General features: G+C 43.4%; 1 protein-coding gene across 1 annotated transcript; it reads left to right on the top strand.

Annotated features, from left to right (window-relative positions):
* The first annotated feature begins 995 nt into the window (after positions 1–995).
* On the top strand, positions 996–16,316 carry LOC147147531 (phosphatidylinositol 3-kinase regulatory subunit alpha-like). The gene is made up of 17 exons (XM_086029854.1): positions 996–1,325; positions 4,574–5,035; positions 5,605–5,734; positions 5,811–5,903; positions 7,207–7,278; positions 7,359–7,475; positions 9,219–9,420; positions 9,656–9,738; positions 10,680–10,803; positions 10,918–11,016; positions 11,153–11,333; positions 12,015–12,140; positions 12,205–12,347; positions 13,271–13,447; positions 13,544–13,618; positions 14,238–14,408; positions 15,496–16,316. Exons 2-17 carry the CDS (start codon positions 4,844–4,846, stop codon positions 15,683–15,685), a joined length of 2,175 nt encoding a protein of 724 aa, XP_085885980.1. The 5' UTR covers positions 996–1,325; positions 4,574–4,843; the 3' UTR covers positions 15,686–16,316.
* Positions 16,317–16,677: the final 361 nt, after the last annotated feature.

Below are 16,677 nucleotides of genomic sequence, written 5' to 3'. Positions count from 1 at the left end.
TCATCAAAATACCCCAAGGATGAAGAATTACTGACATGTTTTAATTTAGTGTGGAAAACAAATAAGCACTCAAGACATTGATAATGGAAGCATTTTAGTGGCGAACGGAAACATCGTCAAAGGCAAACACCCTCCGGCCCCAGCAACAACTTCACGGAGCGATCAAGTAAGTAATTCAAAGTAAGCTAACACTGTTATTTTAATTGAAGCAAATTGTCACCGAAAGTCAATTGCACTTCGGGCAAATCCTGAAATTTCACCTCAAAGCTGAATATTCATAACTGTGAGTATTGTAATCGGAAGCGAATCCTAGTAGTTACTCTGTTTGTTAGCTCACATCTCAGCTCTGCTTACCTTTTGAGGTTGATACAAGAATGGTTCTTTTAGCTCTGGAAATTTGGCCAGCCTAGCTGCCATGTCATAGGTGGAGAAACTATGGACGAGTATAACTTTAATGTACATTATTCTCACTATTATGTAATAGTGTCAGTACAAAAGGGCTCCCTCAGACATATTTTAAAAAGTCTTCATATAAGTTCCTTATACCGTGATAATGTTAACTTGTGTATGTGTAAAGAAGTTGATTGAAATGAACACTTTACTGTGGAAAATCAGCCCGGCGGCAAAATCTCGTGACCGTGGAGAGTCTTCGTTTTCGTGACACCCCCACGCGCGCTCATTTGTTGCTACGCAGTCTCAAATTTGACAGGAGAAATCTGGGTTAGCGGACGTGACGTCAGAGCTCAGCCTCCCACGCCCGACAGCGACATCTCTCCAAGTCAGATTTGACGTTAAACATGGAGCGAATACGCATCAAATGGACAAATTGTTGGTATAGGACAGACGTTGGCGTAATTGAAAACGACTACTGTTGAAAATCAGCTGTTTGGTTGCCAGATCAGACCCCCCCGCCCCCCGTACATGTTTTATTTTGAAAGTCACTACAAAATGACAGGCCGTGTGTTGTGTAACACACCGTTTTTGCACACACATCTCTATATCCATGTATTCATGGGTAATACATTTATTCAATACATGTATACATATAAAGTTGTGTAACATTTAAACATGTTCCTTTAATTTAAATGTAGTTGTACTGTGATGGTCTCAGCCGGATGTGCTTCGTATCTGCCCTGTCTTGACTTGTCTAGCTGTCTACCAAATCCAGCTGGGAGGACCACGAGCGAGTAATTTTCAAGTGAAAATAAACCAAATTGCCGGACATTTCCTCCCCTTAGGATCACTTTCTGTCGTGTCCCGCGCTCGCCACCGCGTCATGAAGTCGACTTTGTGTGCTGCTCGACGCTCGCTGGCGAACTAAAAAGGTGAGGAGAACAGTGGCAGCAGCTAACAGGCTAAGCTAACAGAGGCACGCATTGTGGTTTCCTGTTTCTTTTTTTCGTTTTCGTTCTCGCTCCTTGCTGCGCTTTTCCGACGTTTTCTTTAAAAATGTTGCTTTAAACGTTCTAATGATCACACTCACTATAGTGTTTGACGTATAGTAGTCAGAAAGACAGTTAATCATTGTTCCATTTAGTGCACGTCAAAGTAGGTCAGCTGACGCATGACGTCACAATCTACGACCAGAACACTAATACACACACACACACACACACACACACCCACACCCACACCCACACCCACACCCACACCCACACACACACACAAACTCCTGTATTGTACATTGCGCGTTTTTAGCTAAAAATCGGAAAACTGTACAATATATTAGGGGTGTAACGGTACGCTAAATCACATTTCGGCTCGGTATATTTTCGGTACAAAAAAATGATGTTTTTTTTGTTTTTTTGTGTGTGTTTATTTTGAAAAGATAACAAGAAAATTGTACATTTTTTAGAAAAAATAAATAAAAGTGAACCATTCGGGTGATATTCTAAGAAATTACACCAGAATAAAAAATACACTAACAATAAAGAGCTCTTAATTTAGTAAATTATTAAGACACTGAAATCTTTAAACACTGAGCAGGAACAGACTATGACACATAGTTAAAGACAAGTTGTCATTACAGTACATATATACACTTTTTGTGATGAAAAAAATACATACAATAACAGTCACAATTATTGCTAACTATATTAAAACTATTTTTATAATGAAAAAATACAGTAACTTTAAAAAGTCTTTATGAAATTGTATACACTTTTTTGGCATTGAAATCTTTGAATGTTCAACAGCATATTGTAACGAATTGGGTTATCTGTGTTGTGGTCGGATTTGTCTGTTGCTGAGTTGTGATGTTTCTGAGGTTCATGAATGCATCGTACGGCAAGCGAGAGGAGCAGCGGAGAACGAAGAAGAGCGTTAGCAGTTGTACTTGGATTAATAAAAATGTGATAATTAACCTATTAAGGACTAAAGCATCTGTCTCAACAGCTCCCCAAAACCTAAGGTCGCCTCTGGAATTACCCTTGAAAACCTGAAGATTTCCTAGAAATTCAATACTTACAAAATGATTAATATATCAGCCCCTGTAACAGACAGAAACATCATTCCAAAAGAATTAAGGAGCTTAGACATGTGACTTTCACACAGGCAGAATTTATTATTTACTGTTTCAATCAATGATGTAAAAATAACGTGTCAGTGCAAGAGAAGCACTATATTAATTAAAAAAAAAAAATCGAGTGGTAATTACCATCCTCTATTCTTACAAAGACAACTTACAAAGACGTCTATGTCGTCATTGTCTACAAACCATATCATATCACGTTCGACTGTTTCCACTGGTCGTGCGCGTCGTCTATATATCACTGCCGTTATTTACCAGAGCTCCGAGCGATCGACGGCGTCCGCCATTAGCCTACCTATGGCACGAAAAAATTCGACATCCTCCGCGGTCTCGCGCCACCCTCACGTGTATATTTTGATGCATTAAATTGGCTAAGGCTAATTGGATTTAAAAAAAGACACCGACGTATCCGCTCTCCCGGCTTTAAAGGTAGAATGACGCAACAGCGCTCCCGGCTCTAGTGGTAGAAACGTGGTTATGCGTTCCCGTCCTTAATGGGTTAAACTACGTCTGACGCCGTGTTCCTGGAAGACGCTACAATATGATAAATCTATATATCATATTTAAGTTTGACGTTTTTGGCTAAAAATGCTGCTTGCTTCCTTGTCTAAGAAACATTCACAGTCGGATGATGCTATGCATGTTAGACGTACTACCTGCAACATACGATCTCATGTAGCAATGTCAGCACACAACTTTGGGACTTATCCACGTACCTTTCCCCATTCGCGATGTTAACAGGGCAGCCAGAATGTTCCCAAACAGGAGACCGCAGTGTACACGGGGACCTTCGAGCTCTGGCTCTTTCCAGCCGTTGCAACAGTCCAAATCAGAGTTTTCTGCATTGACTCCCATTCAAAGGTGGTAGCCGAAGGAATTCCCTTACCCATAATGCACCGAGATCTGCAAGTGGACTATAGCCTTTCGATTTTTAACATTTGTATCTTTTTCTTCTTCTTTTCTGTCTGGCAATCTGGGCACGTTAAGTGCATTGCTGCCCTCCACTGGTCAGATGACTAGCACACATAGCAAACCAAAGCTAACACCTTTGAGATTTTTGATTATAACCCAGTGTTTCTTAAAAACTGCAAAACCACCCTTCCTCTCTCCCCTTGTAAAGCACCCGTTCTCGACTCCCAACATCATCCTCAATGACATACCTTTAAACCCACCCCACTGAACGCACCAGCCAACATTTGGATCTAGATAATGTGCTGGACTTTAAACGGAGGAGAATATAAAGCTGGTGCAAGTAAAAAAAATTAGATAATAATAATTGCTAGAAAATGGCGCAATGTATCACCAGCTACAATTTGCACAGGAAATGAATGTGAGACTTGAAGTTTGAATTGGTCAAAAAAATTTGGAAAGACGATTTAAACTGTCTGTTTGATTTGGGATTTTTAGTCTGAAAATGTTGAATTATTGGAAAACAGGAATTTTTGGAAGGTGAAGAATAGTTGCCTGAATGTCCCAAAATTTGTGAATATTTGTAAGTTTGAATGGTTTGAATACGTGGAAGTATGATGGAGTCAAATGGCTTGAAACAAAGAATTTTATTAACTTTAATGTTTTTATTTTTTCTTGTGGGACTGTGGAAATGTTGGGAATTTTCGTGACAAATACAAGCCCGAATGTGCTTAATTTGCAAATATATGGGATTTTGAATGGTTTGAATTAGTTGAGAACTGTGGAAGCAGCAGAACGACAAAAATATAGGTGAATAATAGAAGTAAAGAATTTTCATGCCGAATAACATCCGTTATGTATTCACTTTAAAAACAAAGTCGTGATTAATATATATATATATATATATATATATATATTACAGTACAATGGTCAAATGTTCTGCTTGCAATTCATGTCATTATCGTCGTAAGCTTTAAGGGACAAAAAAAAAAGTATTTTGTTTCACTATGTATTTTTTTAAAATCAATCAGGCGCTTAATCGGTTATCTGAATTTTATTTTGCCCAGTATTGAAAATTGATCGGGCCCTAATTATTACAGCACTGTCATTACTTGACTTCCTGCCTTTTTGCAGGTGTAGCAGTCGTCGCCTGATGTCGCCTCCACCCCAGCTGAGACTCCTGTTCATGAACGGAGGCATAGCTCGCCATCTGGCGCTCAACGGATGACACGACACTAGCAGACATGGAGATGGGGGAGACGCCATATTTTCTCCCACGCCGTTCTCCGCGCTAAACTCTTCCTCTCAGGCAAAAGCTATTTTTATAATTGCATTCAGGGACTTCCTTATACCCCCCCCACCCCCTTTCCTCGCTTTGCCAAGCCATAACTGCCCGCTGCCATCATGGCGTCGGAGGGCTTTCAGTACCGCGCGCTGTACGACTACAAGAAAGAGCGCGAGGAGGACATCGACCTGCACGTGGGCGACATGCTGCTGGTCAGCAAGGGAGCGCTATTGGTGCTCGGCTGTGGCGCCGGCGCTGAGGAGCGACCCTCTGAGATCGGATGGCTGCCCGGCTTCAACGAAACCACACAGGTAGGAGGCCGCCGCCTTATTAACCACAACGCAGACATAGAGGATGTATGAACTGGCAAAATTTGTGAAACGGGAGAGTTGTCATTTTTTTCACCACTCCCTCCCCACTCGGATCTCGGCGAATCAGGACACAACATGACTGCTGTGGCTTTGCGTATTCAGATAATTAGATGACACATTAGCCACCACATAGGCACGGCTGTTAGCCGGGCTGCTACAGCACACAGTCGTATCTGTGAGTATTACGCTACTTTAACAAACGGCAATAGAGGCCAGTGTTATCAGAGGCCAGTGTTTTATAACAGCCAAACCTGAGATCAATGCAGCAAACTTTACACTATCATTCGTTGATTCCCATGTCACCCACCAGGCTCTAGATTTTAAAGCCACACACACTCAAAACCACAAATCGGTGACCAACAATAATACTTCCACCTCGAATGCTCATTTTGTTGTTTAATAATGTCAAATCAATTTTAATCCGATTAATCGATCAGAATGATGGGTAGAATCATCCCGTGTTAAAATATTAATATTAATAAATGACTTTAAGCGCTCTCCTCTGACAGGAAAAGGGCGACTTCCCGGGCACCTACGTGGAATTCGTGGGCCGGAAGAGGATGTCGCCACCCACGCCCAAGCCCCGACCACCAAGGCCGCCGTCGGCCGCGTCAATGAGAACCGACTCAGAGTCTGAAGGTACTTGCATGTGCGCCGGAGTCGCTGCCGCACGTCCACACCGACACTGACTTGTGTTTGGTTCGGTCGCTTGCAGGTGTCACGCTGCCAGATCTTCCGGAACAGTTTGGACCGCCCGACATGGCCCCGCCCCTTCTCAGCAGACTGATGGAGGCAGTCGAGAGCAAAGGTACGCACGCCGCCATCCACGATGGTGGTGGACTTTCTTCACCTGTAGCTCACTGATTGAGCGTACCCAGTCCTGGAACATTGGTAATGTCAATTTTGCTAATTTCAACTAAAATTGGTACTCAAACTATATTTTGTAGGGCTGTCAAACAGCTGGAAAAATGGCTGGTCTAAGCATGGCCGGAAGTGGATTTTAGTCCGGCCCGCTAATCGGCCCTCATGCGTTTGACGTGGTCGCGGCCAAATTTCACCTCAGCCTGCTCAGTGAAAGGCTTCTTTTTAGGCTTCTTTCTACTCCCGCGTCGGCACGAGCGACAACTGCCGCATTGATTCACATGACTGACGCATTGTGCTGTTGGCGACAGGTCTGCGACACATGCCACGCACACATCAGGCGGTGATAATTTTTATGAATAAGGGTGGAGGGTCGCGGCCGGACCAGCAAAAAAGGGTCAAGTGCCCAGCTCTGTTTAAATGCGTCAAATATTTTGACGCGATCAATTACAAAATTTAATTACCGCCCGATAACGCAGTAAATTTGACAGCACCTAGCATTTAGTGATTTTTTTTTTTTTTCAAAATGTATTCATCACATTATTTAATTGCTTAGTTGATGTATTGTATATTAAAAAAATAGTAAAATAATGTAAACATTTTAATTAAAATACATATTTTACTTATTTTAACAAGTAATTGGTCCATTAATTATAATTGAATTATAAATCGTGAAATAAGAAAATGAGAATGAATTATTTTGCTATTAAACGACTTAATTAAAAACAATATATGATTCAATTTATGAATAGTATAATTAAAATGATTGATCTTATTTGCAAGTAAACTATTTGACCTACTCTTTTAATATTTTTAAATAAATATTGGTCAATCGCTTACTGTATAACTAAATGTATTATAACTAACATAATAAATGATTTTTTTGTAAAAAAAACTGCTTAACACATTTCAAATGTATTAACTTTTGAAAATCTGTAATTAACTGTAGTTAAATTATCACATACAGTAATGGTAATTAAATGAAAATGATTTTTAGCATTAACATATTACACATACTGTAGATTTAACATTTTTTAATTAATATGTAATTGTTTCATTAATTAGAATTAAATTCATTACAAATAATCAAATACGAATGAGTTATTCTAGGGTTACAATAAACAATTTTACAGAGACATTTAACATTTATTTTTATAGATGATTGGTTGATTATTAAATAATTGTACATGGGAAAAAAAGGGATTCTTATTGTAATCTTTTAAAAAATGAGAGTGTGTTCTCGTGCGCAGGCTTGGACAATCCCGGCGTGTACCGAGGCGTCAGCGCAGGAAGTTTGGACACGAGGCAACTGGCCGAAGCCGGTGAGGAAGTCGCGCCAGCGCCGGCCGTAAGGTTTGACGCCGAGCTCCCTTTCCTAACTTTGCGACGTGTTTGTTTTCAGACCTGGAGCAGATGGAGGTGTCGGCCCTGTGCGACAGCGTGGTTCGCTTCCTGCAAGAGCTTCCCGGGCCCGTCCTGCCGTCTTCGCTGCAGGCCGGCATGATCCACGCCGTGCAAGGTGCGTTGTCACCACTTGACCTGTATACCGACATCGTGTCACGCTCAACTGTCGCCCTCTCCTGTTTTTCTTTTTTCACTTTGTTTTTGGGATGCTGAATTGGTTTTAATGTGTTTTTTTTTGTTGATCTGTTTTTTTTGCTCCTTTACTTGTTTTTTGAGCGTCGTTTTGGCTTTTGACGTGTTTCTAGACTTTGTTTTAGCCTGTTCATGACACGGTACTTGACTTGGTTCTTGACTTAATTTTTTTGCTTATTGACTTTTGTCAGTTTTTGATGTGGTGATTTTGACTTAACATGGATTCTTACTTTGTTTTTGACTGTTTTCTTTGTTCTTGACTAGGCTCCTGATTTTTATTTTTTGGGACCTATTTCTTGACTTCGATGTTAACTTTTTTTCCACTTATGTAGTTTTTGACTCGATTTTCGAATGTTTATATGATATGTGACTATTGAGTTGTTTGTTTTGGTTTTTGACTGTTTTTGTCTTGTTTTTTGACTTGGTTCTTGGCTTGATTTGTAATTTTTTTTACATATTTCTTGGTTTTGTTTTGTGTTTCTTAACTTGGATCTTGTCCTGTTTTATGAGGAGGGTTCTTGATATGAATCTTGATTTGAGTTGGACTGTTTTTTTTTGTTTTTTTTGCCGTAGTCTTTGACATTGCTCCTGGTTGGGTCATGACTTGGAATTTAACCCATTAAGCCCGGGAGCGCATAACCGCGTTTCTACCACTAGAGCCGGGAGCGCTGTTGCGTCTTTCTACCTTTCAAACTGGGAGAGCGGATACGTCACTGTCCTTTTTTAATCCAATTCTCCGTCTCTTAGCTAACTTAATGCATCAGGATATACATGTGACGGTGTTGCGAGACTGCGGAGGATGTTGTGGAATTTTTTCGAGCCGTAGGTAGGCTAATGGCGGACACCGTCGATTGCCGGGGGCACTGATTAAAGTAAGTAACGGCAGTGATATATTGACGACGTGCACGACCAGTGGAACCAGTCAAACGTGATTTGATATGGTTTGTAGACAATTACGACATTGACGTCTTTGTAACAGAATAGAGGATGGTAATTAACACTCGATTTTTTATTTTTTATTAAAATAGTGCTTCTCTTGCACTGACACGTTATTTTTACGATTGAAACAGTAAATAATAAGAAATTCTGCCCGTGTGAAAGCCACATTAATTTAATTATCTTGGAATTATGTTTCTGTCTGCTACAGGGGCTGATATATTAATCAGTTTGTAAGTGTTGAATTTCTGGGAAATCTTCAGGTTTTCAAGGGTAATTCCAAAGGCGACCTTAGGTTTTGGGGAGCTGTTGAGACAGGCGCTTTAGTCCTTAATGGGTTAATGCGGTTCTTGACTTGGATCATGACAACTTTTGGATTTGATTCTTAAGTCGGTATTTGATATTTGTCTTGTTTTTTTTACATGGTTGTTGACTTTGTTGTTGACTTTTTTGGTGGGAGGAGTTTGTTCGTTTGACTTGGTTCTTGGTGTGGTTCTCGACTTGTTTTTTGTTGTTTTTTTGACATGGTTCCTGATTCTGACACTGACCTATGTTTTTTTTGTTTGTTTGTTGGATTTTGCTATTTTTGTCTTGAAATTAGATATGGTTCTTTGATTTTGTTTTTGCCTTTTTTTCCTGACATAGGTCTTGAATTTTTTGTTTGTTTTTGTTTTGGTTCTTGTCGTGTGTTAGCCTGTGCGCTTACCCCACTGTTGTTGTGCACCCTCAGAGGTCCGAGACCCTGAGGAGTGCGCCCGGGTTCTGCTGGGCTTGGCCAGCTCTCCAACATGTGCCGCCCAGTACGGCCTGACCCTGATAAGCGTGGTGCGACACCTGGCTCGACTCTGCATGCATGCCACCCGTAACCAGCTCAGCGTCCGAGGCCTCGCTGAGACCTTTAGCCCATTGCTTTTCAGGCAGACCACCGTAGGGTTAGTCTATGCACACCCCGACACACACACACATCATTTTAAACTCTAGCTCTGAACCAGTACTGTCATCAGTTCGGTGTGAAAGGCTTAAACTTTAACCCCGTATGAAGTGTTTTTGCATGCAACACCGAACATTCTCTAAAAGGAATGCGTAATATTTGTATAAATGGCAGTTGTTCTGCCAATTTTGTTTCAACAATGTAATGGAATGTGCCTTTTCCTATTGTTCTTGCAGGTGTGAGTCAGGTCCAGACCCCCTGATTCAGGTTCTGGAGGTTCTGATCAGCAGCGAGCTTAACGTGAACCAAGCTGCTCCAGGTAAATTACTAACATGCTAACTTGCTAACATGCTAACATACGAGCTAGCTCAGCTCTCAGCTGGAAGCATCAGTCCGAACTCTCCGTGTCGTAGACGCGTTGCCTTGTCCGTCATGTACTTGACAGGTAGTCAGTCAATCAGTTGATGATGTCACTTGTCAATCAATCAATCAATAGGAAGCCAGAGTAGCGCCATGTTAGTCAGAAACAGTGAGCTGAGTCAATAATTGGCCGCTCCTGAAACGATTACATCATCGCTTCACCAGGATGCAGCAGAGGTAGGGGGGGGTTAGGGAAGGGGGGGCGATGTTGCCGTGGCGATATCACTGCTGCCTGAGGATTGGTGGAGGGTGAGCAGTGATGTCACACATCTCCAAGCCGCTCTCCTTTCGGCTGCCTCATACGCGCCGACAGGAAGTGGCAAACGGGAACTCATGACAAAAGCGTGCTGACGCTCACCACCAAAAACGGCAGCGGCGGCGGCAGGTGTGCGCTGATTGCGAACACGCATGGCGCACCAGGAGGCTCACAGGGGCCGGGACTCGATCCTCTGTTACATCAACATGAAGAGTCCAGGTAGGACGCCACCTGGTCCAGCAGGAGCAAAGTTGGGAGGTGATGATTGTACCTGGTTCTCCACTGTTTTTTCCCTTTTATTTTAAATCTTGGTTCTTCACCTATTCTTTACTTATACCCGTGGTAATTGACTTGGATCTAGGACTGTTTTTCAACTTACGTCTTGATAAACTGTATTGCTCGAGTTTTTTGTTGTTGTTTTTTTGCCTCTTGACTATTTAGTTTTTGTCCATTCTTATCTTAGTTCTCGACTGTGATTCTTGATTTGGTTCTGTCCTGAGATGTTGACTTTCTCCTTCAAGCGACGATCTCACCACTTTGTGTTTAAACAACAGACTTGATTGGCGTCTCCATCTTTGTTTCAGCTTTACCCCCCAAACCCGCCAAACCGTCCACACCAGCCTCTGCATCCACCTCCACCACCGCGTGCACGTTCAACAACAGCATGGCGCTGCACGACGCCGAGTGGTACTGGGGCGACATCTCCAGGTAACCAGGCCCTGCCATCCACATACACACAAACGCACGCGCGCACACACACACACACGCACACGCACTCACGCTCAAAGATGCTACCCGCCATTCCGCCGCTTCTCATTTCAGGGAGGAAGTGAACGAGAAGCTGCGTGACACAGCCGATGGCACATTCTTGGTGCGCGACGCCTCCACCAAGATGCACGGAGATTACACGCTCACGCTCAGGTGAACAACAACACCACCACCACCACCACCACCACCACCATTATCATCATCATCATCATCATCACCACCACGGTCACCGTCATTGCAATTGAGGCAACAGGGTAGTCTGAATGAATGCGTGTGTGTGTATGCGCAGGAAGGGGGGCAACAACAAGCTAATCAAGATCTTCCACCGCGAGGGCAAGTACGGCTTCTCTGACCCGCTGACGTTCAGCTCGGTGGTGGAGCTGATCAACCATTACCGGCACGAGTCCCTGGCGCAGTACAACCCCAAGCTGGATGTGAAGCTGCTCTACCCGGTGTCCAAGCACCAGCAGGTACTGTTGTCACCAGAGCTGGGCATTTTACTACAAATTGAGCGTCCGTCATTTGTCATCCATCAGTAGAGTGGGTACCCTTCCGTCGTCCGTCATTGGCCTGTTTTTCTGGGGGGGGGAAGTAATACCTGTCTATAGGTCGGTCCTCCTCTAATTTTAAACGGGCTTCCGCTGTTAACTTCGATTTACGTGTGTTCAAAATTTCCGCGCACACACGCACACACACACATGATCGTGTGCGTTTCTTGAGCCAGGACAAATAAAATGCATCCTTGCAAAGTTGTCAAGTGGTTGAATATTAAGAGGATGAATTCGATCAAATGTTTCGAACAAAAGACAGACGAAGAGATGTTTAATGATGAGCTGCCAACGATTGTTGGTAATGCTCGCTGGCGCTTGAAATGACGTCATAAGTTGGCTTTTTTTACTTACGGGGTGGCGCGTGTGATGTTACTAACTGGAGATCAGGTAAGTTTTGAATTTATGCATGTATGTTTTATTTATTTATCCCTCTATATGTTAAGTTGGGTGAGTGATTTAAGAAGTGCAGTCCACGTTTATATCATGTTTTATGTAATGTCCTAATGTCCTAATTCTAAACAACGACAAAAAAAGTCCTAAAATTGACGTCTCAAATCTGACTCTAGTCAAGTCATCACCTCTTCTTGTGTCCTCGTTCAGGACCAGGTAGTGAAGGAGGACAGCATTGAGGCGGTGGGTAAGAAGCTCCACGAATACCACCTGCAGTACCAAGAGAAAAACCGCGAGTACGACAGGCTCTATGAGGAGTACACCAGAACCTCTCAGGTACACACATGCGACTTCCTGTTTTGTGGAGGTCTTGATCGTGACGCCGCGATGCCGTCCACAGGAGATCCAGATGAAGCGCACAGCCATCGAGGCCTTCAACGAGACCATCAAGATCTTCGAGGAGCAGTGTCAGACTCAGGATCGTTTCAGCAAGGAGTACATCGACAAGTTCCGCCGCGAGGGCAACGACAAGGAAATCCAGAGGTAGGCTTTTGCCAGCGTAGGCCTAAAGGCCTTGATGGACCAATCCGACGTTGGCCAACTGTGACCGACGCTTACCCCCTGTGGCGTCCGGCCGGCTGTCGGCATGTCACGCTGGAAAAATACACCCCAACGACAGACAGCGACGCTGACCATTAAAGTAGCTTCTGCACATGCGTGAGATGTAATACCCCTCCATACCATCGGCTGCGGTAGTCTCTATTCCTCATGGTTAGAAAAAGCCAACCGGCAAGCTATTGGCCAGGGGCGGATTATAAAAACGTAAGCAATGCATTCAGATATATTTTTCGCTCATGATGAACTCCCACGCAAAGTAAACCATCACGTTCTTGACACGGTATTGTGAAATACTTACATTGTCAACCCTTGTTCTTGTACTTGGAAAAAGATTAAGGCAGAAAAGGCGTGATCACTGTTTATCCGCATTTGTCACTTCCCGTTTGTGCTCCGTGCGCTGATTCGCTAGCTAACAGCCAATCAGAGTGACCAAATGTCACAACTGGCGATGCCGATTCAACATGCTGAAACGCACACCAGACGCTTCCTGATGAGGTCCGATGTTACGATGGTGTTCGCTACATCAATCAGGCGGCGCAATCAGACGCTACGCCGCTTCACGACCTCCGACGTCGGATTGGTCTATCCAGGCCTTAAGGGATGTTGCCATGGAAACCTGGGCCGTAGGAAGCAAAACCCACCCCCGCTGGTGGAGATCAAAGCAAGCACCTGCCAGTGTGTCTGCTGCTTTATCTGCTACCTTGTGTTTGCTAGCATATCTACTACAATGTAGGCTAGCGTACGTATCCTAGCGAGTTTCACTCATTTATTGACGACGTAAACTGAAGTGTGAAATTGTTCCCTGGTGTCGGCCTACTCTTCATCACCTGTTGCTGCTGTCCCGTCAGGATCATGGAGAACTACGACAAGTTACGTTCGCGCATCAGCGAGATTGTGGACAGCAAGCGCCACCTGGAGGTGGACCTGAAAAAGCAGGCCTCCGACTACCGCGAGATCGACAAGAAGATGAACAGCATCAAGCCGGACCTCATCCAGCTGCGCAAGACCAGAGACCTGTACCTTATGTACGCCACCGCCGTCGAAACCAACAACGACACTGCTATGTGATGCTCAAGCTAACCTGCATCTATGTGTGTATATGGATACATGTGTGTATGCAGGTGGTTGACCCAGAAGGGGGTTCGGCAAAGGAAACTGAACGAATGGCTTGGACTGAAGAATGAGACCACAGAGGAGTAAGCTCGCTCACACACAACGGGAACACAGATGACTGATGACGACAAAACAGAAATCACATGACACAACAGACACTTACATGACACCAGGACGTTACATGACGTTACATGACGTTGATGACCCAACAGGAAGTCATATGACTCGCAACAGGAAATCACTTGACACAGCAAGAAGTTACATGACTGTGGACACGTATGACGAAGTCACATGACACACATACAACAGGATGTGACATGACAATGACACACACATACACCAGGTAGTTACATGGCTGCTGATGAAACAGGAAGTCATGAATTTGATGACAGTAGAAAGTGACAACACACGGCGGGAAATTACACACGCACAACAATAATCAGATAGTAACATGACAATAGAAAATCACAACAAGAGGTCACTGCACATGCATAAACACACAAAGTCACGTGACACACACACAGTCACTGCAGGAAGTGACACGTCTCACGCTGCAAGACGTCACACAACGCTTTCTGGAAGTCACGTGACTTGTCCCGTCACATTCACGGTAGTGAGTCAATCCGCATTTGACGGGACGCACTTGAACGCACCGCTCGGACTTGAATTGTTTGCAACTGTCTCTGTGGTGGTGGTTCCTAGTGAGTACAGCATGGTGGAGGACGAGGAGGACCTCCCTCACCACGACGAGCGTCTGTGGCGTTTGGGCAACATCAACCGCGGTCAAGCAGAGTCGCTGCTGAGGGGGAAGAAGGACGGAACCTTCCTGGTCCGAGACAGCAGCAAGCCAGGATGCTACGCCTGCTCTGTCATGTACGCGTCACTGACTTCCTTGCGAGTTTTTCACCTGTACAGTTACCCTTTGGGCCGCAGCACCCCACCCCCCCAAAAATTTACTCAGTAGCACACACTGGGGAGTAAAAAAAAAAAAAAAAAGTGTCTATGCATTACTGTTTTTGTGTGTGCACAAGTGTAGATTTGTGCGCTTCTTTGTGTGTGTGCGTGTTGTACATCCATGTGTTTAGCCGTGTGTGTCATTTTGTGCTTGTGTGTTTTGTGCATGTTTTTATGCGTATTTATATGTTCATTTGTGTGTGCGTCTGTGAGGTTTTTTTTATTTTTTACGTGCATGCGTGTTCTTAAAATCATTCACTGCCATTGATGAATTTACAAGTGTTTTCACAGTCCAGCCATTCAATCCCAGGAATTTATTGATATGTTTTTCAAACATTAGGGTAAAAGAGGGTCTGAAAATATCTGGCAGTGAATGAGTTAAGTGCATGTGTGTCCATGAGGTTTTTTTTTTTTTGCTCCTGTGTGCATTAGTGAATGTGTCTCCATGAGTTTGCATGTTTTTGTGTGCCTATTTTTGTGTGGTTTTCTGCATCCGTGTTCATTATCGAGTGTATATGTGCAAGGTTTGCGTGTGTGTGCATGCTTGTTTATGTGCATGCGTGCTTGTGTGCTTTGGATTGTGTACTCGTGCATGGATGTGTGTTTGCGCGCATTTTTGTTTTCGTTCGTGCATTTGTGTGTCTGACTTGTTTTTTCGCATGCGTATGTAGTTTTGTGCTGATCCGTTTGTGTGCTTTTTTTGTGGTTGTATTTGTGTTTTAAAAAAAATGGAGGAAATGAAATACAAGGAGAGCACAATCATAGAAACTTAAACGCAAGCTAGGAGCTCGGAAAGCACCTTTCTGTCTTGATCATTTTCACAGCACAGTAGACTCTTTTATTGCTCCACCCACTCCAAGACAAGCGATCGGTTGCTCTTATTTGTTTAGGTTTCATTCACGATTGTTTAGTCACAAAAGGACCTGATTCTCCTTTACGTGTGTGTTTGTGTATGTACATGTTTTAACTTTACACAAACTTAATGTGATTGATTGTGTGCGTCCAGGGTGGAGGGCGAAGTCAAGCACTGCGTGATCAACAAGACGAGTACGGGCTTCGGCTTCGCCGAGCCGTACAACCTGTACGCGTCGCTGAAGGAGCTGGTGTTGCACTACCAGCACACGTCGCTGGTGCAACACAACGACTCGCTCAACGTCACGCTCGCCTTCCCCGTCTACAGCCAGCAGAGGCGCTGACCCACCCGACCGACTCCCACGACTCCCCCTACTTCATTCCAGCATGGCCGACACGCACTATCACGTCAAATTGCGGCGACTGCGTTTGGAATCAGTCACTTGTCCCCTACTCCCTGGAGTTTTTCGTGACCTGTAATATCCCTTATGTATATATTTTTTAAATCCCTATATGGTGATTAGGGAGTAGTGAATCTCTAATCACTATATAGTGATTTTAGGTGGATTTTTTTAGGAACATTCTTGGTCCACTATATAAGAATTCCTATATGGTGATTCGGCCATGAGTGAATGATTCCCAACACAGCCTCGTCCTTGTGGCGGAAGTTGTGAAATCACCCGGGACGCCTCCTCCTTCCAGTCACGGCTGACTTTCAAAATAAAAGGTACTGAAATGGCAAAGCTGCACTGTGACGTATGGACCGCATCATTCCAAAGACTTTTCTCCAGGACTCAGGTGCTTTTCTCGCTTCCTTTTTCCATTCCCGCAGGGGAGGAAAAAATGAAACATTTCAACGTAACTTCAGTATTTTCCTTCACGCTCTTATTTTGAAATACTGCAATACAAAACACTTTAAAGTTGACAACTGTTCACGCACTTAAATCAATAAAAATAATTTTGTTCCTTTGTCAATATTTTGTTGCCTCGACCATTTTAATTTTGTTGTCCATGGTCCTTTTTTGTTGCCCTTATTGTTTCAATTTTTATTTTATGCCATTCACTACCTGCTTGAAGTTGTTTTATTTTGTACATTTTAATTTGTCATACATTTCCTACCTGTTAAAGTTTATCCTTTCCCCTTTTCATGTTTCTAGTCTCCTGCTTCATTCTGTGACCAACTTCTGTTTGATCTTATTTTTCCTTAATTTTTTTCCACCCACTTCCTGTTTGTTTAATCTTATTTCATGTTTTTTCCTCATCCACTTTGTTTGACCTTATCATTTGTTTTAAAAAAACTGTCAATCAACTCCCTTTTTCAAAATGTTTTTTTTCC

This window comes from Filicampus tigris, chromosome 5 (assembly GCF_054856515.1).
Source record: "Filicampus tigris isolate MCC_2025a chromosome 5, RoL_Ftig_1.0, whole genome shotgun sequence".
Taxonomy (NCBI): Eukaryota; Metazoa; Chordata; class Actinopteri; order Syngnathiformes; family Syngnathidae; genus Filicampus; species Filicampus tigris.
The sequence above is the reverse complement of the archived record's forward strand: the minus strand, read 5'-3'. Positions and strand labels throughout refer to the sequence as shown.